Below are 26944 nucleotides of genomic sequence, written 5' to 3'. Positions count from 1 at the left end.
CAAAGAACTAGGGACGCCGAAAGGCGGGGTAGATAACTCGCAAAGATTTACACACCATTAGCCTCCCTTGAATAAACCAGTGGACTTTGGTTGTGGCCGAGTTTCGGCGTGTTTTGCAGAAGTCGTACTGAATTTCAGTCGCTTTTACCCCCGCTAGGTCACCTCAGCTGACGAGTATGCTTTCGAGAGGAAGCATACCGTTACCAAAAACAATATCTCGCGACACGGTGGTACACTGGACGCTAGAATCTTCGTCAACCTGTCGACTTTAGCAGGAACAGGTGAGGATTTGGCGTAACGTTTGTTTGCGTGGGGTGTGTGTCTCAATGCGAGCATCTGACTGGCTGAGACTGCCTGAGAGCAGCAGCCTGAGTAGGGCATCTTGACTTGTTTACTGCATCTGTACCGCGCGAATGAAGGTCAAATGCAACTTTTCAGTGCAGTAAGTTAGAAGAAGTCGTTCGTGTTTCTGAAGCTGCTAACTACACAGGTAAGTGTTGTGCAGTGATTTGAGCACTGAACATCGAATGTATGTGTTGTGTAACCACAGTGGTGTGGCGTGCACGTGGTCGGAGGTGTGTATAGTTGTGTTGTTTGCATCTGTTGTAGCCGACCTGATTTAAAAAAAAAAGAAAGTCAGGCTTCCATTGCACACATGGTAAACACGTTTAATGTTTATGTAACTTTTGAAATATCTAGGTCTTTCATAACATTTGACAGCAAGTGCAATTAGAAGCAGCGTATATATATATATATATTTATGTCTTCCAATTTTATTTTATTTTTTCATTTAGATGAAACTGGCTACAGCTAGTGGAACTCCCCTTTTGAGTACCCTCAGTCAAAGACGGGCGCTGTGGCGGGGTGGTAAGACGTCGGCCTCTTAATCGGAAGGTCGAGGGTTCGAATCCCGGCCGCCTGGTGGGTTAAGTGTGGAGATTTTTCCGATCTCCCAGGTCAACTTATGTGCAGACCTGCTAGTGGTTTATCCCCCTTCGTGTGTACACGCATGCAAGCACAAGACCAAGTGCGCACGGAAAAGATCCTGTAATCCATGTCAGAGTTCGGTGGGTTATAGAAACACGAAAATACCCAGCATGCTTCCTCCGAAAGCGGTGTATGGCTGCCTAAATGGCGGGGTAAAAACGGTCGTACACGTAAAATTCCACACGTGCAAAAACACGAGTGTACGTGGGAGTCTAAGCCCATGAACGAAGAAGGAGAAGAAGTACCCTCAATATAATTTTTTTTATAATATATATTATATAAGACTTAAATTCTTCCCGTTTACAGCTAGGGATGCAAAAATACAGTCGCCCCAGGCGAGTAGAAATCTTGCTGAGGGATTACACATCGTGAATCATTCGCCTGTTCGGTGCATGAGCTTCATAATCATAGTCAACTTCTGAAGTGACAGTTTACAGATGTCAAGTGTTCATTTTATTATTATTGCAAAATACACTGTTCCTATTACAGTATTAGTATACTGACTTCTTTTATTTGCATGCTGTTATCAAATTGGTTTGACTAATTGACAAAAGTCTGCGTTTATAAAGAGGCTTTATTAGAATTATACCTCTTTTAGTTTTAGGGAAAAGTATCGAAGCAGCTTGACATTTATATGGGAGTGTACATGTTTAAACATTCGCCCATGGGACAAGTGAATATGTTTAAACTTCCACGTCACTGTTGTAAGACCCTGCTTTTTACATTTAGTCAATAGTAAAAAAAAATAGTTTTGACTAAATGTTTTAACATAGACGGGGAATCGAGACAAGGGTCGTGGTGTGTGTATGTGTAGAGCGATTCAGAGAAAACTATACTGGACCAATCTTCATGAAACTTTACATGAGAGTTCCTGAGTATGATATCCCCGGATTTCTTTTTCTCTTTGATGACGTCATATCCAGCTTTTTGTGAAAGTTGAAGCCGCACTGTCACGCCATCATTTTTTTATCAAATGGATTGACATTTTGGTCAAGCTATCTTTGACAAAGGCCGCATTTTGGTATTACATTTCAGCTTGGAGGCTAACATTAACAAATTAAGTTTTGTCATTTAAAATCTGAAAATTGTAATTAAATTTTGTTTTTTTAAACGATCCAATAGTAATGTAATCTGATTCCAAAAACATATAAATATATTATATTCGGATTAATAACAAGCTCTAAAAATAAAATATATGAATATTATGATTAAAATTAAATTTCCGAAACACTTTCATCTTATTCCTTGTTGGTTCCCGATTCCAAAAACATATAGACTTGTTTGCAGCATTGGGTTTTGATCTAAAAAGCACTTATGGTTGCTAGCGCAAAAAGTTGCCAGGCTACTTCAGCATTGAACGAACAGAGTGACACAGATCGAGCTATTAGCAATGAGGTAATAAATAGCATGTGACCACCGGCCAAAAGAGTGAGATATTTTAGACAGAATCAGTGGATGAGGACTTACAAAGTGATCAGATCCTATTTAAAACTTCGAGTTAATGATCGTTGATTGAAGACGGACCAAAGCAGAACTCAGAAGCCCTATGTAAATATATTCCCAACGAAAAAAGACGCTCCACATGACACCATGCATGATCACAATTTTCTCCAAGCACCCACGGGCTTTGGGGCCCCTGGGCTCTTGGGACTGCCTAAAACTCCGCTGAGATTGAGAGGGTCCATAGACCCTCGAACATTAATGTGGGGGTCCCTGGACCCCCTAGGTGGGGCATCAGTGGGGAGCCCTAGTGCCGAAGGTACATTTACCCCCGTTTTAAGACTCCCGGTTGGGTCTCTTTTTTTTATGAAGATAACATTTTCTCAGATTATGTTTGAAGGTCTTTTAACTGGGGTTCCACTGTAAAAGTTTGTTTTTGTTTTTGCAGGGAGTGAGCAGGGAGACCAGGTGGCCCTGCGATGACTAACACATCCTGCGATTCAGATCTTAGTGGAGAGTCGGAGATTGACCTCAATCGTTGCTTCAGGGATCAAAGTGTTAGCAGCAGGACTCACAGCAAGTCGGACAAGTTACGTCCTCCTGAATTCGGTGGCCTTCTTTTGTTTTGGGGCATTGATAATATCAAGAACTGTGCATTACTGGTGTCGTCTTATACGTCCTACTTTTTGGTCATCTAGTGCAATTGTGCTGAAAGAATCTTGACTTCGAAACAGGTAAGTGTGGATACATAATACATATTTCAAAAATTATTTGTTGTTGACTCTATATATTATGTCTGGAGAGAGGGCTGTTCAAGGGGGATGAGATCATGTGGTAGGATGCAAGAAGTACTACATGTGTATGTGTTACTGTTATATGTGTTTGCTCAGACTTTTTGTTTAGATTTAAATTTCTTTAAAGGTATGTACGCGCGCTCCCGTGTTTACAAAGTGTAGTTTGCCCATAATCGATGTCAAACGCACCATAAGACCATATAATGACGATATGTCACCATGCGCGGACCATAATACATGCATTACAGCTTGTTCTAGCCTCTGAAAAAGTGAGGATGTCAACAAAGCCGCGGTGTTAGCTCCCTTGCATCAACGTTACATGTGTTGCCAAATCTATAAATAGGACGATCCAGATCAAAATGAAAATTAACATATCTCAACATTGAAGGGGTCCTAGACCACAATATTTTGCAGGGAACTTAATTTAGCATGTCTCCAGCTGTTGGTAAAGCAATTAGCGTGTATAGTCATCGAGTACATATGCCTTTAAAGGTATGTTTTGATCCAGAACCAACAAAACACGAGAAGGAACACCCAAAACTGTGCTCCAAATAGAACTGAATTACTGTTTAGAAGTCTTCATTTATTTTAAATCAAGCAGTATGTAAGAAATGTTAAGTCCTTTGTACTGGAAACTTGCATTCTCCCAGTAAGGTCGTATGTATTGTACTACGTTGCAAGCCCCTGGAGCAATTTTTTTATTACTGCTTTTAATATTAGTGCTTTTGTGAACAAGAAACAATTGACAAGTGGCTCTATCCCCTCTCCCCCCTTTCCCCGTCACGATATAACCTTCGTGGTTGAAAACAGTGTTAAACACCAAATAAAGAAAGAAATTTATTTCAAAATAATGTAAGTAATGCACCATTCATGGCGGCACGGTTGGCCTAGTGGTAAGGCGTCCGCCCCGTGATCGGGAGGTCGTGGGTTAGAACCCAGGCCGGGTCATACCTAAGACTTTAAAATTGGCAATCTAGTGGCTGCTCCGCCTGGCGTCTGGCATTGTGGGGTTAGTGCTAGGACTGGTTGGTCCGGTGTCAGAATAATGTGACTGGGTGAGACATGAAGCCTGTGCTGCGACTTCTGTCTTGTGTGTGGCGCACGTTATATGTCAAAGCAGCACCGCCCTGATATGGCCCTTCGTGGTCGGCTGGGCGTTAAACAAACAAACAAACCGTTCATGGCTGTTGCAAAATAAGTTGTTGTTTTTTGTGGGGTTTTATTTTATATTTGTGTAGCCCTTTCAACATATAGCGCATTGGGTGGGTTATTTCTGTTAAATTGCTATTAGTTTCTTCGGCCCACACATAGAGAAGAGGTCAAGCGTCTAAATGTGGTCATGTCAAAGACTTTATTTTGCAGATCAGTACCTCTTTTCATCATCTGTTGATCTCAGCTCAAAAACATAAAGAAGAAGAAAAAAATTAAACACTTCACAATGGACAAGAGTAATGCAGTGGAATTTCTTCTCGGCGGCCTTTCTACAAGCAGTGCCGGAATTTTTACCAACCCCCTGGAAGTTGTCAAAACACGCATGCAGCTCCAGGGAGAGCTCCAGGTAACCGTTCCAGTAGTCTCACCTCTTGCAGACTTCTTTAACCTTACTATTTTGAAGTAAAAAAAATCTAAACAACGAAGGGACTGTGGTGAGATGAACAAAGTTAAACAAGTCGCGTAAGGCGAAAATACAACATTTAGTCAAGTAGCTGTCGAACTCACAGAATGAAACTGAACGCAATGCCATTTTTCAGCAAGACCGTATACTCGTAGCATCGTCAGTCCACCGCTCACGGCAAAGGCAGTGAAATTGACAAGAAGAGCGGGGTAGTAGTTGCATGCGCTAAGAAGGATAGCACGCTTTTCTGTACCTCTCTTTGTTTTAACTTTCTGAACGTGTTTTTAATCAAAACATATCATATCTATATGTTTTTGGAATCAGGAACCGACAAGGAATAAGATGAAAGTGTTTTTAAATTGATTTCGACAATTTAATTTTGATAATAATTTTTATATATTTAATTCTCAGAGCTTGTTTTTAATCTAAATATAACATATTTATATGTTTTTGGAATCTGAAAATGATGGAGAATAAGATGAACGTAAATTTAGATCGTTTTATAAATTTTTATTTTTTTTTACAATTTTCAGATTTTTAATGACCAAAGTCATTAATTAATTTTTAAGCCACCAAGCTGAAATGCAATACCGAAGTCCGGGCTTCGTCGAAGATTACTTGACCAAAATTTCAACCAATTTGGTTGAAAAATGAGGGCGTGACAGTGCCGCCTCAACTTTCACGAAAAGCCGGATATGACGTCATCAAAGACATTTATCAAAAAAATGAAAAAAAGGTTCGGGGATTTCATACCCAGGAACTCTCATGTCAAATTTCATAAAGATCGGTCCAGTAGTTTAGTCTGAATCGCTCTACACACACACACAGACACACACACGCACATACACCACTACCCTCGTCTCGATTCCCTCCTCGATGTTAAAACATTTAGTCATAACTTGACTAAATGTAAAAACAAAGGATTTCTGTACTCACCGATACAAGAACAGCACAAGACGATCATAGTTTATTTCTCGAAAACACAAGTATTGATGATGTCATGTGATTAGTGCTTCCGCTCCTTTGTAAATCCTCGCACAAACACGAAAATAAAGCCATTAAGGTGAAAGTCGCAGATAGAAGTCATGATTTCAAACAAATATGTAACAAAACACGATCTAAGGACGAATTTTCTTAAGATCTCATGAGGTTTTTGGAGAGTAGTTTATTTCTATTTGTTAGAATTTTGGAACAAAAAAATCTCCATTTGAGTCCAGACTATAATTTTCAAGTGTGCTTCAACTTATTTAATCTGGGTCATTTTTGTTGCTAATGTTGGCGTTTGTAACCACTGCATTACTATTTTGGTCATCAGATTACTATTTTTTACTTGACCATTACTCTTGTCAGGTTTTGGGGATAAACAGGTCTGCTCTTGTTTCTGTGGGGTTTAAAAATCAAGTCTTAAAATTAACGGGAGTCTAAATACAATGGAGGTACGTTTACAGAGGTTAGAGAAACTCTGTACCAACTAGGTCATCAAAAATAGGGCCACGGGTAGTCTTAATAATTGAGGGGATCTGCATGAAAAGCAGGGATGTCGTTAGGCGTCGGACATCGGACATAGACCGATTAAAAGGCTCAAATGTCCGATTCACTTAGCCGCATAGCGGTCAGATGTCTTATCGTTTTCAACTGAGCGCGGTCATTGTCCGATAAGAACTCCATTCCTTCGGACAGCGCGTTATTTGATAATTTTCCTTTCATACTAAAAATCTTCAAAAAGTGACCGAGCGCTCTCGCGTACAGGTGCACTGAAGTTGTGCAGTGCAGATCTTGCGTTTTCCGAACCGTTTGCGGTATGAGCTGTTTGCGTACACCCGTCTTCTGACAGCACACTTTAGGAGTACGGGAGACAACTTCACCGTCGCGATATAACCTTCGTGGTTGAAAACGACGTTAAACACCAAATAAAGAAAGAAAGAAAGTGACAACTTCAACTGACCAAGGCTTGCGTATGCTTTAAGTTTAATTTGCTTTCGGTTAGAGTTGAAGCGCACGGCACTGAATTATGCCTCTGAAAAAACCTAAAGCCTGCCAAACAAACAAAAAAGCTAAACACGTTTGGCGTTTCAACGGCATCGTGTGCTACATTAGAACCAAGAAGAACATGGGAAAACACGGCTAGCAATAGCATAATTCCAGAAAATGACAGCGCCGATGATAGTGTCGCCGCTGAAACCTCCACAATCACGGAAAGTAAAGTTTCGTGACTTGAAGATGTGTACGTGTCGGTACAACAGGACATTCGCACAGACGGTCTTTTAATAAGGTTAACTATTCATGTTGACCCTGTTTAGTACTAGTTGGTTAGAATTTGACAGCAAAGAGACCATCTATGATATAGGTAAACTGTTTTGTCGAATATGTCAAGAAAAAGCTCTATCAGGAAATCATGCAGTTTGTGTGCCAATCAAAGTAAGAGTGCTGAAGTTTTTGGTTGCTTTTTAGTTTGTTTGTTTCTTTTTTGTGTGTGTCCTGTTTGAAACAAAAGTGATAAAACAAATATACGCACACAATGTTGGTGCATATATTGATATGTGTGTGTGATCATGATTTTGTGTTTTTCACAAAATTATAATGTCCTATTAAAATGTCTGAAAGCAGTCAAATGTCCTATTAATGCCAAAGAGCTCAGGACATTTGTCCTATAATAGGTAAGAATTTGTGGCAACATCCCTGGAAAAGGTGTGGGTTTTTTTTTAGCACATGGAGGAGATATATATATACGTATCCAGACCTGGGATTACCCATACAATTTTGCCATATTTTGTACGCATGATTCTCTAGAATACAGTCAGTGGACAAAAAATACAAACAGAAAAATTCCTAGACGACTTTTCTTCACAAGCGCATCCCGGATCCGATCCAGTTTTTTGACACATGATTACAGTTTTTGTCATATAAATTAATAGAAGCATTATTTTTAAATGTATTGCCATTGGTAAACTTAATTAACAGTGCGACGGTCGCGTGTGAAACATGTTTGAATCATGGATGTTCAAATGCTGTGTGGAGTATGCTCATTTTTTTTAAAATACACCAAGTTTACTTGAGAATACTCCAAGTGCAAAACAGGGGTTCCCAGGTCTGCGTATCATATTCCATTCAGGTTTTATTTCCGGATTGTTGATGGAAAGCTTCCAGTGTAACATAATTTTAAGGAGTGAAAACAAAACAAAAAGTCAGTATTGAGGATGGGAGTGGCTTGATGTTTATGCAATGCATGCTTCTTGGATTCACAGGAATACAGGATTCCTCATACATATGTATCAATTGAACACTGGATTTCCCTTCTTTGAGCCATGTTACGTCAGAGGTGACAAAACTTCACATGTAGGCGGCCAGTCGAAACTGCAAAATAGTGCGTGTTTGTGTGAGTTCAGTCATGAAAACGGAAAGAAATTCTAACCAGAATCGATCGATACATAAATGTTATTTGTATTTTTGACCCAAATATGACATTTTACACAGATCTCAGCAGTCATTGTTCACCTCGACCGCCAGCGCTGTCTCGGAAGAACACCGACTGTCTCGATCTGTGTAAAATGTCATATTTGGGTCAAAAATACAAATAACGTATTTATAATTTAGCTCTTATTAGTTGTTGCATCCCATTCTTACTCTTAGACTAGTTTTTTTTGCTCCGGTTTATTATCTGCTCTTGACATTATAATGTTTTGTCTCGCTTGCTTGCGATGAGCGAATGAGAAGAAAAAGATTCAAGCTTGCTTGTGATAATGTCAAGTGTTGTTGTTGCTGTTCCGATCACTTTGTCTTTAACTTGTTTTGTCTATTTTCAGGCTCATGGACAGTACAACGTCCATTATCGTAGCGTCGTTCATGCGTTTCTCACCATCGCCCGCAATGACGGACTGTCAGCGCTCCAGAGCGGATTGGTGCCAGCCCTCTACTACCAGTTTGTCATGAACGGCATCCGTCTTGGAATGTATCAGGTAAGCAAGATATATATGTTACATGCAACAAGCCATTTTTGAGTCACTTGAGAAAAAGTGACTCTATGTAATCGGTCAGTGTTAGTCTGTCCGGCCGGCCGTCCGTAGACACCACCTTAACGTTGGACTTTTCTCGGAAACTATCAAAGCGATCGGGCTCATATTTTGTTTAGTCGTGACCTCCAATGACCTCTACACTTTAACGATGGTTTCGTTGACCTTTGACCTTTTTCAAGGTCACAGGTCAGCGTCAAAGGAAAAATTAGACATTTTATATCTTTGACAAAGTTCATCGGATGTGATTGAAACTTTGTAGGATTATTCTTTACATCAAAGTATTTACATCTGTAGCCTTTTACGAACGTTATCAGAAAAACAAGGGAGATAACTAGCCTTTTCTGTTCGGCAACACACAACTTAACGTTGGACTTTTCTCGGAAACTATCAAAGCGATCGGGCTCATATTTTGTTTAGTCGTGACCTCCAATGACCTCTACACTTTAACGATGGTTTCGTTGACCTTTGACCTTTTTCAAGGTCACAGGTCAGCGTCAAAGGAAAAATTAGACATTTTATATCTTTGACAAAGTTCATCGGATGTGATTGAAACTTTGTAGGATTATTCTTTACATCAAAGTATTTACATCTGTAGCCTTTTACGAACGTTATCAGAAAAACAAGGGAGATAACTAGCCTTTTCTGTTCGGCAACACACAACTTAACGTTGGGCTTTTCTCGGAAACTATAAAAGTGACCGGGCTCAAATTTTATGTGAACGTGACTCATTGTGTTGTGAATAGCAATTTCTTCCTGTCCATCTGATGCCTCATATAATATTCAGAACTGCGAAAGTGACTCGATCGAGCGTTTGCTCTTCTTGTTTTGTCTGAACTGAAGCAGGGAATAGATTTAATCTGCTAGCCGTTTAGATTGGAAAGTCAGTATAAAGGAATCCTGCCGAATTTCTTCTTCGAGAACAAGAATTACATCCAATTTGTTATTTCAAGAACGGTTTGTTGCCGCACAGAAAGTTTCCATTATATGACTCATGAAGGCTTTTGTAATTAATGACAAACATTGGGAATGGGCTTATGATGCTCAAATGCATTTAGCAAGAGTTCCTTCCCTTGTCCTGAAGCATTACCTTATAATTAGTGTTTGAAAAATACGTTCACTCATGGTACCATCAAAGCAGTGATCAACATTTTTGTGCGAAACAGAAGTACAAGGAACGCACACACGCACATGCAGTGGTATAGCGTGGATTTTTTTAACTCCAGTAGTTGTACCTGACTAACTTCTGGTGTTTATTTTCTTTTTATGTTTAACTTTTTTGTAAACACATTTGGAACATTTCTGTAGCATGTTGCAGGCACTGTGAAGCTTAAAGTCCAACTATCTTGGCAACTACTTTAAACTGCAGTCAATACCACTGAAGAATCATTTTACACGAAGGCAGGTCTACTGACTGGATTTTATTGCACACAATGAATGATGTGTTGTTGATTTTTTGTTTCAGACGCTGGTCAATATGGGTTACACAAAGAACAAAAATGGAGAACTGAGCATTCCTCGCAGCATGGTGGCTGGGGCTGTTGCCGGCTGTGTCGGGGCGTCCATTGCAAGTCCCTTTTACATGGTAAGGGGTGTGTGTGTGTAATCTTGTGTGTGTCACAGTGTGTGCATATTTAGTCTTGTGTGTGTCACAGTGTGTGTATGTGTGTGTGTATTCTTGTGTGTGTCACAGTGTGTGCATATGTATTATTGTGTGTGTCACAGTGTGTGCATATGTATTGTGTGTGTCACAGTGTGTGTATGTGTGTGTGTGTATTCTTGTGTGTGACTGCAGATGAATATGTGAGTGCCTATACGTGCGCTTGTCTGTAGTCGCTTTGTCACCTTTTGATGTTATCCTCAACAAGCTATGCAAATAAAGGTGTAAATCATTGATTGATTGACATGTGGTTGCTTTTGTCCTGTTGACTGTTTCACAATCTCATGGTCTGTTTCTGCTTGCAAAGATGTATTAAAGCCACTGCAAAACCCACGGTGAAAGATCATGTCGCATGTGTAGAGACGTACCCTATTCTCTACTCAAAACTTTTCAGGCCAACAGTACTTTACTCAGATGCCAAGCACACATTTAGATTTGTATACTGGCATGGTGCAGAATGGAGAGATATGTATGCCTCCTGTTAACTTGCAAATTAAGACCTTCTGTTGAAAGATATCAAAGGTGAGAGCGTACAATGGTTAACCATTGCCAGAGAAGTTTGATTTGCTGCATTGATTAGGCCCACACAAAAAAAATAGTCTGTTTACGGTAACCCGACCGACCCTTTTTTTTTTCGCGCGACCCTAGACTTTTTTTGGCATTTGGGAAAAAAAGCAGCAAAATAACGTAAAAATATGGTTTTTTGGGGGAAAAAAACAAAAACATCCCGACCTACCGACCCTATTTTTTTGGCCTATGTTACCGTAAACAGACCTTTTTTTTTTTGGCCTTAATGACGGTGGTTTAAAAAAAGAAATCCCTGGCTCGGCCTATAAGTATACCCCATGCAGTAAAATGATAGCGCCTTTTGTTTTGCCAACACGGAATTGATGACAGTTTCTCTGTATTGATTTTTCTGTGTCAATAAATATGCACGCAGCTGGTGACTTGACTGTGGGAATGTATCTCTCCATTTCCTTTTTACATTTAGTCAAGTTTTGACTAAATGTTTTAACATAGAGGGGGAATCGAGACGAGGGTTGTGGTGTATGTGTGTGTGTCTGTCTGTCTGTCTGTGCGTGTGTGTGTAGAGCGATTCAGAGTAAACTACTGGACCGATCTTTATGACATTTTACATGAGAGTTCCTGGGTATGATATCCCCAGACGTTTTTTTTTTCATTTTTTTGATAAATGTCTTTGATGACGTTATATCCGGCTTTTTGTAAAAGTTGAGGCGGCACTGTCACACCCTCATTTTTCAGTCAAATTGATTGAAATTTTGGCCAAGCAATTTTCGACGAAGGCCGAACTTTGGTATTGCATTTCAGCTTGGTGGCTTAAAAATTAATTAATGACTTTGGTCATTAAAAATCCCAAAATTGTAATTAAATTTATTTTTTATAAAACGATTCAAAATTACGTTCATTTTATTCTTCGTCATTGTCTGATTCCAAAAACATATAAATATGTTATATTCGGATTAAAAACAAGCTCTGAAAATTAAAAATATAAAAATTATGATGAAAATAAAATTTCCGAAATCGATTTAAAAACAATTTCATCTTATTCCTTGTCGGTTCCTGATTCCAAAAACATATAGATATGATATGTTTGGATTAAAAGCACGCTCAGAAAGTTAAAACGAAGAGAGGTGCAGTAAAGCGTGCTATGCACTACCGCCCTAAACAGGCTCGTCGATTTCACTTCGTTTTTCACGAGCGGCGCACTACGGTCATTGTGAAAAAATGCAGTGCGTTCAGTTTCATTCTGTGAGTTCCACAGCTTGATTAAATGTAGTAATTTCGCCTTGCGCGACTTGTTTGCTTTCACATGTTCAAATATCAAAATCAAGTGGTTGACCTATAATTTAAAGAACTGTTTATGGGAATTGTATAGCAGGAAAATTGTAGTTCTTTGGCACATGTGTTTATGATCTAAAATGTGGTTTTATCACTCTTTTTAAGCCATTACAATCTGAACTTCAGTAATAAAAAAAAAATTTAAAAGTGAACAGTGGAAACCCGGATTTTCAAGACCTTATTTTCTCAGATTTTCTGTATTTAACTTAAATTTGTGTACATGTAGTCCCCCCCCCCCCCCCCCTCCTCTTTTTAGACAGGTTTTCTTACCCTCTGCTGTTGTAAAGGCACAGCTGTAGTCCTTCCTGTGTACATAGAATATTAGGTTAACCATCTTGGATCTAGTGGCTAAATTTGAACAAATTAGTTCAGTAAAAAAAAATGTGGTGAAAAAAATCCACTCTGAACAGGAATCCAGGATGTTTATTTTTGGTTAGTGGATGCATAGTTTGTCTTATGCCGTGTTTTGTCTGGCTAGATGTGATAAAGTGAGCAGAACTTGATTCACGGGATGCACAATGTGCCTTTCAAAAGAGGGGTTCCTTCGTTCTTGTGTACCTTTACTTGCACTAATGCAGTGAATTTATTCTTGACCTTTTTTCCCCACAACAGTTAAAGACGCATTTGCAAGCGCAAGCAGTGAAGGAAATCGCTGTGGGATACCAACACCCACACTACGGTATGTCTGACGGGTTCCGCGCCATCTACTCGGAGCACGGCATGCTGGGATTGTGGCGAGGGGTCAGCGGGGCGGCACCAAGGGTCACCGTGGGCTCAGCAGCACAGCTGTCATCGTTCTCGGCCACCAAGGAGTTTGTCATCAAGTCCAAGGTAGAGATTTTTTAATTTTTTTTTATTTTCATTACTTTATTATCCTATCACTGGGAAATTCGGGTGGAAAACTAGCAGCAACAGAGTCGCGCTACCCGGGTTTATGCGAGTTTAGGTGTCATCAGCCACCTGCACTTATGGCAGAATGTCCGAGGTCTTTTATGTGCCACTGTGGTGAAACGGGTTGAACGTGGATACCGTTTCTGAGTCTGCGCATGAATACCGTTTCTGAGTCTGCACATGAATACCGTTTCTGAGTCTGCACATCGGATTCGAACCTGCGACCTTTGGATCACAAGTCAGTGCTCTACCAATTGAGCTACTCCATGGGAATGACATAGACATAGAAAACATAATTATCTCAAGACGAGAAACCCTTGTGTGGTGTATCACAGCATTACAACATACAACCGCAAGCCGTGAAGGACATCGCTGTAAGATACCAACACCATTGTGAAGAGTGTGTTGTGATCCTAAAATCTTGCCTATAGATCAGGAATGAAAGTTTTCATCCAGATATCCAGATATTGAAAATGGTTTTCAGATTAAATTTCCAGATTGTGAAAACAAAAGGGTTGATTTTGTTTTTTGATTTTTGTGTGTGTGCGACTCCTTGTGTCAGAAATCTCTCAAATGTTCTAATTTTGTGTGGGTATTTCCCTCGACATACGCACAGGTTTTTCTCTTCTCTTCCCAGTGCTAGGATGTGTTTATTGTTGAAGATGAGTTTTGTAGTAAATGTGTATAGATTTCATTCAACTTTATCTCTGTCTGCCTTTTTTTTTCTTTTTTCTTTTTTGCAGTTACAGTGATAGCATGACTTATTTATAGTTACAGACTTTTAAGATAAGGCCTCTTAGCATATTATTTGAAATCTCCAAGAATTTATACTTGCAGGATTTACACTGGTATCTGCTAAGATGGACCTTACTTATCAAATTCATCAAGTTTGATAATTATGTTCCGTTTTTTTTCGTTTTTTTTCAGTTTTTCAAAGAGGACAGTTGGCTGAACGCACTGGTAGCCAGTATGATCAGCGGCTTTGCCGTCACGTTTTTCATGACGCCATTCGACGTTGTCTCCACTCGCCTTTACAACCAGGGCTTGGACGCTCGGGGCCGGGGCCTGCTGTACTCTGGAGTCGCTGATTGCTTCATGAAAATTTTTAAAACGGAAGGGCTCTGGGGTTTCTACAAAGGCTGGCAGGTGTGCTACTTCCGCATCGGTCCTCACACCGTCCTCACTCTCGTCTTCTGGGACGAATTCAGGAAAATCTACTTCAACTTTTCCTGGCCCAAAATTCACTAATATGTTCCCAGGTGGTTGTTGCTGTCAAGTGAAAATTCTTCTGCAACTTTTCCTGGCCCAAAATCTACTAATTTTTTCCCAGGTGTTTTGCTGTCAAGTGAAAATTCTTCTGCAACTTTTCCTGGCCCACAGTTCACTAATATGTTCCCAGGTGCATGCATGTTTGTTGCTGTCAAGTGAAAACTCTTCTGCAACTTTTCCTGGCCCAAAATTCACTGGTATGTTCCCAGATGGTTGCTGTCAAGAAAAAACTCAACTTCAACTTTTCCTGGCCGAAAATTCACTAATTTATGTTCCCAGATGTTTGTTGCTGTCAAGGGAAAACTCTTCAACTTTTTCTGGCTGCAAATTCACTGATGTAAGGATCCCCAGAAAGCGGCATATTATGGCTGCCTGAATGGCGAGGTAAAAACAATTGTATGCGTAAAAACCCACTCATGCCAAAACATTAGTGAACGCTCATGCAAAAACATTAGTGAACGTAGGAAGTTTCAGCCTATGAACGAAGAAGAAGACGTTTGCTAGCTTTGAAATTGTTCATGTGAAACTTCAATGTTTTCCTAGCTTGCAATTTACTGTCAAATAGAATGGCTGAAACCGACTTTTGGGCATTGAAGTATTTGCAAAATAGCTAAAATTGTACATTATGTATGTTTGTGCGTTGTGCTGACTGTCAGTCTAGCATGTGCATGATTTTTTTGTTTGAATAGGTGTGTACATTTGTGCATCTGTGAAAGGATGTGGAGAATTCCGATGAGGTCCATTCTGGCAGTATGTAAATGGTGAATGGATAAAACTTTTGTGTAATGTGAGTACTAAATCATCACAGATGACTTGTCCTTGCTACCAGAGACGACATTCTTATGAAGATGAAAAATGTTTAATCTATGCTTGTATGTCTGTATGGGTTTCAAAGTACTTGCATCTAGTACTTGACAATTAATTCAGATGGAGACTCTCTCTCTCTCTCTCTCTCTCTCTCTCTCTCTCTCTCTCTCTCTCTCTCTCTCTCTCTCTCTCTCTCTCTCTCTCTCTCTCTCTCTCTCTCTCTCTCTCTCTCTCTCTCTCTCCTGTTAACCAACCTCCATCATAGTTTCTACAAATGTCACCAGAGACACTGTGTAAGCTACCATGGACGTGTCTTTCCTGAACCGAATTTTAACATGTGGGTTTTCCTTCTGTCACAAGAAAATCACATGTTGTGTCGGAAGCAGTTATTTCCCTTTGATGGCTATTATATATTAAGCTGTCATGTCAATGTGACAGGGAGACTACCGTCGCTCTTCACAGCAGACTCTGCAGAGTTGTTCGCCTTTGAAGTAGGCAACACCTGTGGATTGTAGAGTTCTGTTTGTGATGGGGTCTGGCGGCTTTTGTCTCTCTGTATGTTCATGGATTGTGGTGTTTCGGCACTCGGTTACATTTGGCGTCGTCGACATCAATGCAGTATAACCAGAATAATCACCATAGATGTGTCCAGAGTGGTGATATTTTTGCGAGATTGAATTAATTTTGCAAATCGACACAGGTTTCAAATGAGAAATGTATTCAGCTAAATAAATCCTGCTTTGCACAGAAAACTGCCAGCCTGTAGTTATTTGGTATGCACACAAACGCATGGATATCGGTGGTGGTGTACGGGATTATTTGCACAGGAAAGAACATGCTTTTTAATTTCAGTATTGTGCAATTTAGAAAAACACTCAACCTGCAATAGTACTTTTGATCGACTTTATTTAATGTTTGAATTGATGTTCTAGTCTTCCATGCAGCATTTGTTAAGAATCATGAATCACACAAATGTATTAAAATGAATGTATCACATTGGAAGGGTATTAATCCACATCCACATGAACTGCTGCAACCTCGCAACAACCCACTCGCTGCAACCTCGCGACAGCCCAGTCGCTGCAAACTTGCGACAACCCACTCGCTGCAACCTCGCGACAACCCACTCGCTGCAACCTCGCGACAACCCACTCGCTGCAACCTCGCCGTAGACTAGGCGAGGTTGCAGCGAGTTAGTGGCAATAGGTCACAACAAGGCCTTTTTTTCTGTAAGGGTATTCATAACTTGTCAACCACAGAGTATTCTCAAAGGCATACAAGAAGATGCACTAAATCCACCTTCCTTCCAACGTTACCCCACCTCCTTTTTGATTGTAAAAGATTCTGCCACAGATATTTTGTGAAGGTTCACGCAATATCGAGAAAAGCAAACTGGTGATGTTATGTAAGCCACATAAACCTTTGACCTCGGAATATGATCAAAGAAAAGTAGATAGTAGGAAGCAAAGAAAGATTCCCGCAGTGGGGCACTGCGGTTATGAAATTAAAGGCCCCTCCTGTTTTTGGAACCGCAGGAGCTTTCTAGTTTGCTGTTAGGTAGATTTTTGGTTCCTCTTTCCTGTCATGCTCTCTTTTTCTTCATGAATTCTTTTCTTTTTTCTGCCTTCTTGCTCATTCACCTGTATTTTTTCCAAAAATCTCTTCTCTTGCCGCTTGTCTCGCGATTCATGTATAGTTTAATCTGTTAGTGTTCTGATGTAAGTCCAGCAGTAGATAGGTTAAGCCTATTTTAACATACTGGAAACTGGTAATCTTCCAGTAGGTATTAATTTAGTTTTACTAAAGCCTGCTGGGACACAAGTAATGGGTTAGTGCATTTGTAAACAGGAATCGCTTGACAAGTGGCCCCCTTCATCCCCCCCTTCCTCGTCCTGATATGGCTCTGCGTAGTCGGCTGGACGTTAAGCAACAAATAAACAAAGCAAAGAAAGATGAAACAAGCAATACATTTCTGCGCATCGATGCATTCATTGCATCATGTGAATTTATAAGCTTAAGGAGTAAGATTGAAACATGAATTGTGAAAGCTTGTATGAATGTGTTTGGATTTTTGAAATGTTCACCCCCATGTGGCATACCCAGGATTTGTCTTCATTCATTGAAAGTTATGGGTGAGGTCAGAATAGTGTGGAACAGATGTCAATATGTCTCATGTAATGAGACCAAAATGCCTGTGAATCTTTTACGTAATTGTTAACTAATGCACTTGGATTATTTTTATTTGAAGTTCTGATGAACTTCATTATTAGTGTAACTGTTTGCTTTGATGCAATGTTTGGTTGTGATAATACACATGTATTTGTTTGTAGCATTCCTAGAAGGCAGTTGTGCCTTAATGTAAGACCTGCATTTATACGTAGATCACTTAGCCTGCCTAAAGAAACTACCGAGTGTATCATTTATCCGACTTTTGAATGGTGTGTTGTTTGTGGTAAAATCCTTGGCATTCCGAAACTAGTCCTGATGGACTACTTGAAAGCTTTAAATTAGGGGGAAAGAATGTGAACTTAGCACAAATCACCTGCCCTGTGACTTTTTACATTTAGTCAAGTTTTGACTAAATGTTTTAACTTAGAGGGGGGAATCGAGACGAGGGTGTACGTGGTGTGTGTGTGTGTGTGTGTGTTTGTGTGTGTGTGTGTGTAGAGCAATTTAGAGAAAACTACTAGACCGATCTTCATGACATTTTACATGGGAGTTCCTGGGTATGATATCCCCAGACGTTTTTTTCATTTTTTTGATAAATGTCTTTGATGATGTCATATCCGGCTTTTCGTGAAAGTTGAGGCGGCACTGTCACGCTCCCATTTTTAAATCAAATTGGTTGAAATTTTGGTCAAGTAATCTTCGACGACGCCCGGACTTTGGTATTGCATTTCAGCTTGGAGGCTTACAAATTAATTAATGAGTTTGCTCATTAAAGTTGTCATTAAAATCGATTTTTCGCAAACAGATTTAAAATTGATTGCATCGTATTCGTCATGACATTCTGAATCTAAAAATATATACATATGTCATGTTTACTCTTAAAATGTGATCACAATTAACGAAAATAGATTAATTAGTTTTACGATTAAAATTTAAGAAATCGATCCAAAAATGATTTCATCTTATTCTTTATCGTTTCCTGATTCCAAAAACATATAGATATGATAGGTTGTATTCAAAACAAGCTCAGAAAGTTAACAGGAATACAGAAAAGCGCGCTTTCCTGCTTAGCACAATACGCTACCGCGTTATTCTGGCTTGTGCATATCACTGCGTTTTGCACGTGGGAGGTGAGCGATTTCCTTCTCGCGGGGATTGACGAAGCTGTACTGTCTTGGTGAAAAAAATACAGTGCGTTCAGTTTCATTCCGTGAGTTCGACAGCTTGACTAAATGTTGTTATTTCGCCTTTCGCGACTTGTTTTTTTTAAATACAAGACACCAACATATGCACAGCCTGACAATGATCTTAATTTTACTGTGGATAGGAGGTGGTGTAAGAGATGATATTGAGCCTGGCATTTTTCTTATTTCCTGTTCACATCATCATCCAATCTTAAGAAAAAACAAGAAATTCCTCCGAGGTAGGAAAAACACCCCCGTCCTTACCATTCCCACTGCCACCAACTGAGAAGGTTATTTCCCTTTGACCATTAATATGTCCCTCTATAAGTCCTTGTAGAATCTTAATCCACCAATAACTCCCTAACCGTGTGTTTGACTGGTCCCAATTTTCGTAAGGACCGTCTCAGGAATGTATAGAACCTGTTCACCAAGTTTGGTGACGATCGGTCCGTTCATTCTTGAGATCTATATGCGAACACAAACACACAAACAAACAAACACATCGACCGAATCCTATACACACCCCTATACCGGGGGTGTAAAAATGTCAAAGTCACATTAACTCTCAGACTTATGAAGGGAGGGAAAGAGATTTGTTAGGGTGATCTGGGATTGCCTAAAATTGTGTATTCCAGGTGTCATATATATAGAGAATACTACATGGCTTGCTGTGTCGTACCAGATTTACACGAGTTGTTTTTTTAAATATTGAACTGCGAGCGAAAGCGAGCTGTTCACTATTTGAAAAAGCAACGAGTGTAAATCTGGTACGGAACAGCAAGCCATGTAGTATTCTGTTTATCCTACATACTGTACTTACGTGTATTTTACTGAAAATGTCCTGCATTCGAGGCAGCTAAATTGAAGACGCTTGTTTTAGAACCTTGATCTCTTCTAAAGCCTCGTGCAATCTATTACGTCAAAGCAAAGAAACGTCACTCTGAAAGTGTGGCGTGACGTGTTAGTTCTAAAGATTCATCGAGGGTAATTAGCGAGCGCAATTTGTGTTTCTATAATGACGTTTGTCTCGGTGACTTTGGCATCATAAGCAGTGGAAAAACAGGTCCCTGCCAGACTTGCTTGACATGACCTCATTTACATGATATACACACGTGTGATTTGAACAATTATTATCTCACGGGTGTCTCTCTCACATATGTAGGATAAATATATATATCTTCATTTTGGGGATTTTGTTTTACTTCTGTAACATATCCCCTGGTGTCATTTACGAACTTGTGAATCCCAAATGTAGTTCCAGCGCTGCGTTATGAGTGCCTTTGTTCTTTGTACAAGTGTATAAAGAGATGCATTAAGTCCAAGAAATTTAATTTCATGTGGTTATTTGTTTTCAAAAGTTGTACACCAGCACTGTTTAAAAATATCAGATCGTCTGTGTCAGTATTATTAGGTGTTACATTTGTTCATGTTTATGCATGTTTGAAAACAGATCAGTTAGTGTGTCTGTTTGTGTCAAATGATGTACCATGTTAGTGATGGATTTCAGTTGATGTTCTTATGCTGACACTGAATTTACGTAGTGATCAGAAGAAGAAAAATCATATTTACTTCTCATGCTTTCAATTAGTTTGTATTCTTTTATAACCACTGGATAAATGATTTTGTGTGAATGATTTTTGTGTGTGTATATGTTGTTGTTTTTCTCTTCTTCCACCTCCTCTTCTTTTCTTCTTCACTCTCATTTCCTCTCTCTCTCTTCTTTTTCCCTTTCTCTTTTCTTCTACCTCCTCTTTCTCTTTTCTTCTTCTCTCTTCTTCTTTATGTATTTATTTATTTTATTTTGTTTCATCCTCTTTCTGCTTGTCCCGACGCTTGTTCCTTCTCCCAGTATGCTCCCACGCCGCCCCGTCCCAGCACTCACTGCAACATCCACCCCTGAACTTCGTTCCGCCGCCAGACTTTGTCGAATCAATGAGCCCCCAGTGTTGGTCAGACACCTGGGCACCCTCACTAATTTTACAGACACTCCAGGGAAGGCTGTCGGGCCGCTGCAGTTGGCTACCCTCGGAAGATGACGCTGCACTGCTGCTGAGTCACTTCGACGGTGTTCAGTATTGGTCCTGTTCCTGGCCAGGCACCGCTACCTACTAAGCCCTCTACTTACGACACTGACTGTTAAGTCGCGGAGCCAGACTGAGTGAGCGTCTCCTCAGAGAGCAGACCGCCACTGCGTCCCTCCGTCGACCCCCCTGGAGCATCCCAGGCTGGCAGAATATTCAGGGATGGCTGGAACAGGAACACTGGGACCAAGGTCACCATGAGAGCCCTGAGCAGGAAGGGTCACAAGAATCGAGACAAGTTTTTTTTATTTTCGCGCTTTCAGAGTCGATCGCATTCGTAAAGTGAATGACACTCGGCTGTGTGATCCCAGCCTCCCCATTGGAACTTTAGCACTTCCACTCTGGGTAGGAGCCGATCGAAGCTCGAAAAAACCCACGCACCCCTTATGGGGTTCGAACCACGATCTCCCGGCCCGCAACCCGATGCGCCACGGGGGTCGGTCGTGTATATGTTTATTAATACAGATAAGTTATGTATGATGTGGAGGTGTGGACTGATCGTGCACTGTGACGTATTCAGAAGTTTCTCACAGCATTTTCATGTTTTCTGACATAATTATAATTGATTGCATATATATATGTAGATGATGTTCATGATATGTTTTATGTTCATTCAAGAAGGATGGCCTTCACTCATGTTAACAGTTTTGTACCATAATGAGATTAATAGTATTCCATGATAGGCTGCATTTAATGAGTATATTTTTTTCCATTTTGTGTTTTATAGATCAACAGATGATGAGTGTGCAAACTGCACAGTTTGGAGAAAATGTGCTTGCAATATATTGATACATTTCTCAGTAGATTGTTTTCGGCGATGTTTGTGCGGTGTTCTAGTAGAGGTTGATTTGTTTGTGGGTCATTTGATGGATATATCTATGTACAGTGTGATGAAAAGATCTGCTGTGACTCTCTTTTTGGAGTTGTGTTTTGTTTCATTTGGTCTTGGAATATGTGGTGTATTTGCGAGGTCACGTGCGTGCCTTTCTGTCGGTCTGTCAGTCTGTCTCTCCGTCCCTCTCTCTCTCTCTCTCTCTCTCTCTCTCTCTCTCTCTCTCTCTCTCTCTCTCTCTCTCTCTCTCTCTCTCTCTCTCTCTCTCTCTCTCTCTCTCTCTCTCTCTCTCTCTCTCTCTCTCTCTCTCTCTCTCTCTCTCTCTCTCTCTCTCTCTCTCTCTCTCTCTCTCTTTTTTCTTTTGCCCATATCGCGGAAGTGTGTTTGGTTTCAACTTCGTCTTATTTCATCAATTAATATAAAGGGTACGCAACACAATTATGTGCACACAACAAAAAAGGTTGCCTTTGCTTACGCCCACGAGGTGTTATAACAAAGGGTGTTTTGTAAAAGAAAATCATCTGCTCACAGTAATTTCATCACATCAACTTTGTATCCCAAAACTCACAACAATCTTGGAACTGCATGCTACATGATTTTGGTCTGGATGTAACCGGCAGTTGTATTCAGTGGAATCCCCCTTTTAAACCTCCACAAATTAGAGTATTAGGTCTTAAAAATGGGGGGGGGGGGGGGGGGTGGAGTCAATTTACAAAAAAGTCTGAGAAAACAAAATCTTAAAGGGGAGGGAGTCTTAAATTGGGGGTGGGGGGGTCTTAAAAGGGGGTTGAACTGTAGCTGTACGTACTACCTTTGTTGCTCATTCTCCATCTTTCAATTTCACCACATCTTAGCCCTCCGCTTTTAAACTAAAGTAAATAAAGCGTAATTCAACTCCCTTTCTCTCCTTGCCTTGCCATGAATGAACTGACAAAAGGAAGTGTGCACACGCCCATTCCTTGAGGAATGTAACGCGAACGTGTACACCTTACAGGCTAAGTATTTAGCCACACAGTGCAAAATAAAATCACTGATACATAGGCACTCTGTAAGCTTACCATTCTATACACTGTCTCAGTAGTAACTGCAACATTATTGCAATACACGAATATTGGTCAAGTAATCTTCGACGAAGCCCGGACTTTGGTATTGCATTTCAGCTTGGAGGCTTAAACATTAATGAATGAGTTTGCTCATTAAAGTTGTCATTAACTTCGATTTTTCGCAAACAGATTTAAAGTTGATTGCATCGTATTCTTCATCACATTCTGAATCTAAAAATATATACATATGTTATGTTTACTCTTAAAATGTGATCACAATTAGTCTTACGATTGAAATTTAAGAAATCGATCCAAAAATGATTTCATCTTATTCTTTATCATTTCCTGATTCCAAAAACATATAGATATGATAGGTTGTATTCAAACCAAGCTCAGAAAGTTAACAAGAAATACAGAAAAAAAGCGCTTTCCTGCTTAGCACAATACGCTACCGCGCTAATCTGGCGTGTCAATATCACTACGTTTTGCACGTGGGAGGTGAGCGATTTCCTTCACGCGGGGATTGACGAAGCTGTACTGTCTTGGTGAAAAAATATAATACAGTGCGTTCAGTTTCATCCCGTGAGTTCGACAGCTTGACTAAATGTAGTAATTTCGCCTTACGCGACTTGTTTGAGTTACAGTCGAACCTGTCTTGTCTCATAGCGACCAGCCAAGAGACCATGGCAACCACAAGGGGTTCTTATAGACAGGTGCTTGTTATAATTATGAACATGTTCATGATACAGAGAACGGGTTTTCTTTGGGGAAACCCCCCGCGGGTTGGGGGGAAGAATTTACCCGATGCTCCCCAGCATGTCGTATTAAGAGGCGACTAACAGATTCTGTTTCTCTTTTGACCCTTGTTAAGTGTTTCTTGTATAGAATATAGTCAATTTTTGTAAATAGGTCTACTCAGTAGACTCAGTCTATCCTTCCCTCATCTCTCCCGGTCTGTACAGATAAGTAATCGTTGTATGCGTTGCCAGTCACAGATGTGGCTAGCAGGTCTCTGTGAGTTGTCCCACTTTTATTTGTCAATAAACCATAGTGTTCCCCATCCGCCCCCTCCTCCGTTTTTGTACTAGCTCTCTCTCTCTCCAATATGTCATCATCTCGCTCCCCCCAGATTAAAACTTAGTAGCCATTGTAGCCTATGCACTGGTCAAATAGGTGCCCCGCAGGTGGTCTAATTTGCCCTCCATGCTGTTAACCATAACTTGACATCCCATATCCACACCCACCCCACCTTCCAGGCCACATCACGTCCTCCCATTTTCCGCGCACATACACACACACACACACACACACACACACACATACACACACACAGGCGCGCGCACCCACGCACGCACGCACGCACGCATACTCACACACACACACACACACAATCACACACACACATACACACACATACACTCACACACACTGCGACACACACACACTGTCACACACACACTGTGACACACACACACACACTGACACACGTACGACACACATAAACACGCACGCGCACGCACGCACCCACGCATACCTCACACTGACACACACTGACACACACACACACACACACACACACACACACACACACACACCGTCACACACACACACCGTCACACACACACATCAGGGGCGGATCAGTTCATTTTATGGGGGGGTTTCCAAAAGTATATTGTGAAGATATGGGTGTGAAGGCGCGAAGCGCCGAGCCGACGGCGCAAAGCGCCTAGCTTGCTAGGGGGGTCCGGGGGCATGCCCCCCCGGAAAATTTTGTAAAAAAGGATGCAAAATGGTGCAATCTGGTGCATTTTGAGGATGATCATTACCAGTTTCAGGCAGCAGATTTTGTCACTGATTAATACCCCAAAAAAACACCATTTAAAAAAAAAATTTTGGCTGGGGGGGGGTTTCCGGAAACCCCTGAAACCCCCCCCTCGTCCGCCCCTGCACATACACACATACACTCTCTCTCTCTCTCTCTCTCTCTCTCTCTCTCTCTCTCTCTCTCTCATTAACCTAGCAAATGCACAGGTCGCCTAGCTGGCTGTCCGTCCACCTTCCCCTATAAACTGCCCCACCCCCTCACTACCACCACCAACCCCCGCGACCTCCCCAGGCCTCCCCTCCGGCTTCGTATCTCCGCCTGCACACACACACACTTTCGCTCTGTTTCCCTCTGTCTGTGTTTGTCTTTACGTAGTTTGTCCCCTTTTCCCACTCTGCCCGCCGTTCAGTTGACAATATGGCAGCCCCACGATTGCTACGCTGTGCATTTGCAGCAATAGTTCTGCTTCTAAAAGTCGTGGTTTTGAGCGGAGAAAAGATTCTGGGTGAGGAGAACGAGGACTTCGATTTCGATGGCCTACCCGGGGTGCAGCATGAGTTTAAAGTGGAAGTACCTGGAGGGGCGGAGGAGTGTTTTTACCAAAAAGCCGCGATGGGGGCCAAATTACACGTGTCCTTTGAGGTGGGTTATTTTTGCCACGCACGATCTCAGTGCCCTTATCTTGTTATCTTGTCTTGTCTCTTGTACGGTGTGTGTGTGAATCTTCTTCGGTGTTGTTGTGTCACTCTTGTCTTGTCTTTCTGTGTGTGTGTGTGTGTGTGTTTCGCCGTCTCTGTGGGTATGCGCGGACGTCTGACTTTGTGTATCTTCGTATTGTCACGGTGTAGAAGATGCAATAGTTTTGGGGAGTTTAGAGAGGGGGAACAAACAAGAGCAGTACTGAAACAGAGAAAGAGCCTTGGAGTGCGGGCATGGCACATGTTTGTGTGTGTGTGTGTGTGTGTGTAAGACTGTGTGGTGTGTAAGACTGTGTGTGTAAGAGTGTGTGTGTGTGATTGTGATTGTGATCAAGTTGTGTGTGTGATTGTGTCAGTGTGTGTGTGTCAGTGTGTTAGACTGTATGTGTGTCAGTGTGTTTGTGTGTAGGGGGGGTGATGTTGATCGGGGGGGGGGGGGGGGGGGGTTAGCGTGTATGCGTATGTGCGTGCATGCGTGTGGTTTATGGGGATGTGTTGAAGGGTTTGGTGGATGGTGTGTGCGAGTGTATAATTGCGTTAAGTGCGCTTACGTATGCGTACATGTATGGAAGATTGCTAGCGCGCTCCCACACGTACGTACACACAAACAGAGTGAGAGAGAGACAGAGACGGACGCACACACACACACACACGCACGCACACACACACACACACACGCACACACACACACACACACACACACACACACACTACACCACTGACAGAAATGATAGTACATGCAATAGATCAGTCTACAGCATGACTTGTGTGACCTTTCACTTGCCGGTGTCACGATTTCATCTTTCGCCTGTGTACATATTTCCCCCCGACATAATACTCAAGACTGAAGTGTTGTTTCCTGGTAAAATTAAGAAGTGAAATTATTTATGGACGAAAAGCATGTCAGTTTCTTGCATGTGAAGAAAATTGGTGGTAAAATTTAATAGAGATTTCACCCCCAAAATCGAATTTTTCGAAAACGTGTCCTGAGTGGTTACGTCCCTTGAGTAAGAAGGAAAACATTTTAGGATGAATCAAATTTCTAAGTTAAATTAAAAAAAAAATTGGTTGGACAAATTTGGCCCCATGAATGTAAGGTACACAAGGTCGCTCATCAGTACTATCAAAGGGTGGTTTTTTTTGTTCAGTGTAGAGTTTATACTAGATCAACGAGGCCGAGAAGCGAAATATCAACACGGCGAAATATGAAAACGTCACACAGGTAAAGCTAAGGTCCCATGGTGTTATGCCTTTCATCATCCGCCGTAACGCGTTACATCGCCATATGCCATAGGCAGGGCCGGACCAAATGAGTTGTAAGGGGGGGGGGGGGGGGTTCCTCCTTTTTTGGGGGGGCAAATCAGCGAAGTGGCGAAGCCACAAGCGCGCGCCTGCAAAGCAGGCGCGCGAACTAGGGGGGTCCGGGGGCATGCTCCCCCGGAAAATTTTTAAAAAACGGTTAAAATCTGTGCAATCTGGTGCATTCTGGGCCTTGTTTTGAGGGTTAAGAGCAGCATTGTTTTGGTGCTAAAACTAGTAAAAGTCAAAGCAAGGTACATGCTTTTTCCAGGGGTGGGGTTCCGGAACCCCTGGAACCCCCCCCCCCCCCCTGGGTCCGGCCCTGCATAGGCCACTCTGTATGCAAATGAACATATGTATTGCTTGCTTTGTTTTTAAAGTACTTACTTTATTTTAAAATAAGATCTGAACACTTTTTTAAAGAGACAATAATTTCTATGGACATAACTTATATATAATTATGTAGCTTCATGAGCAGAA

General features: G+C 41.2%; 1 protein-coding gene and 1 long non-coding RNA gene across 3 annotated transcripts in view; both read left to right on the top strand.

Moving 5' to 3' along the window:
• LOC138978447 (uncharacterized) overlaps positions 1–21681 on the top strand; it is a 177874-nt gene extending 156193 nt beyond the window's left edge. The window contains exon 2 of the long non-coding RNA XR_011459684.1: positions 16807–21681. This is a non-coding gene — a long non-coding RNA (uncharacterized lncRNA). The remainder of the gene's footprint in view (positions 1–16806) is intronic.
• On the top strand, positions 85–21681 carry LOC138978445 (solute carrier family 25 member 35-like). Of its 2 annotated transcripts, none has more exons than XM_070351188.1 (7): positions 85–281; positions 2876–3161; positions 4584–4779; positions 8640–8792; positions 10312–10431; positions 12979–13197; positions 14185–21681. In XM_070351188.1, the coding sequence occupies exons 3-7, from the start codon at positions 4660–4662 to the stop codon at positions 14503–14505; spliced, it is 933 nt and encodes a 310-aa protein (XP_070207289.1). In that variant the 5' UTR covers positions 85–281; positions 2876–3161; positions 4584–4659; the 3' UTR covers positions 14506–21681. The 2 variants fall into 2 exon arrangements, with proteins under 2 accessions (XP_070207289.1, XP_070207290.1); XM_070351189.1 differs by lacking the exon at positions 85–281 and adding an exon at positions 315–490.
• Positions 21682–26944: the final 5263 nt, after the last annotated feature.

Source organism: Littorina saxatilis, linkage group LG10, assembly GCF_037325665.1.
Source record: "Littorina saxatilis isolate snail1 linkage group LG10, US_GU_Lsax_2.0, whole genome shotgun sequence".
NCBI classification, from domain to species: domain Eukaryota; kingdom Metazoa; phylum Mollusca; class Gastropoda; order Littorinimorpha; family Littorinidae; genus Littorina; species Littorina saxatilis.
Note: the sequence above shows the minus strand (reverse complement) of the source record. Positions and strands in the feature narration are given on the sequence as shown.

Coding starts and splice junctions, on each gene's coding strand:
- LOC138978445 (XM_070351188.1), top strand. CDS start 4,660: ATGGACAAGAGTAATGCAGTGGAATTTCTTCTCGGCGGCCTTTCTACA. Junction 8,793..10,311: donor TCCGTCTTGGAATGTATCAG/GTAAGCAAGATA, acceptor TTTTTGTTTCAG/ACGCTGGTCAATATGGGTTA. Junction 10,432..12,978: donor TTGCAAGTCCCTTTTACATG/GTAAGGGGTGTG, acceptor TCCCCACAACAG/TTAAAGACGCATTTGCAAGC.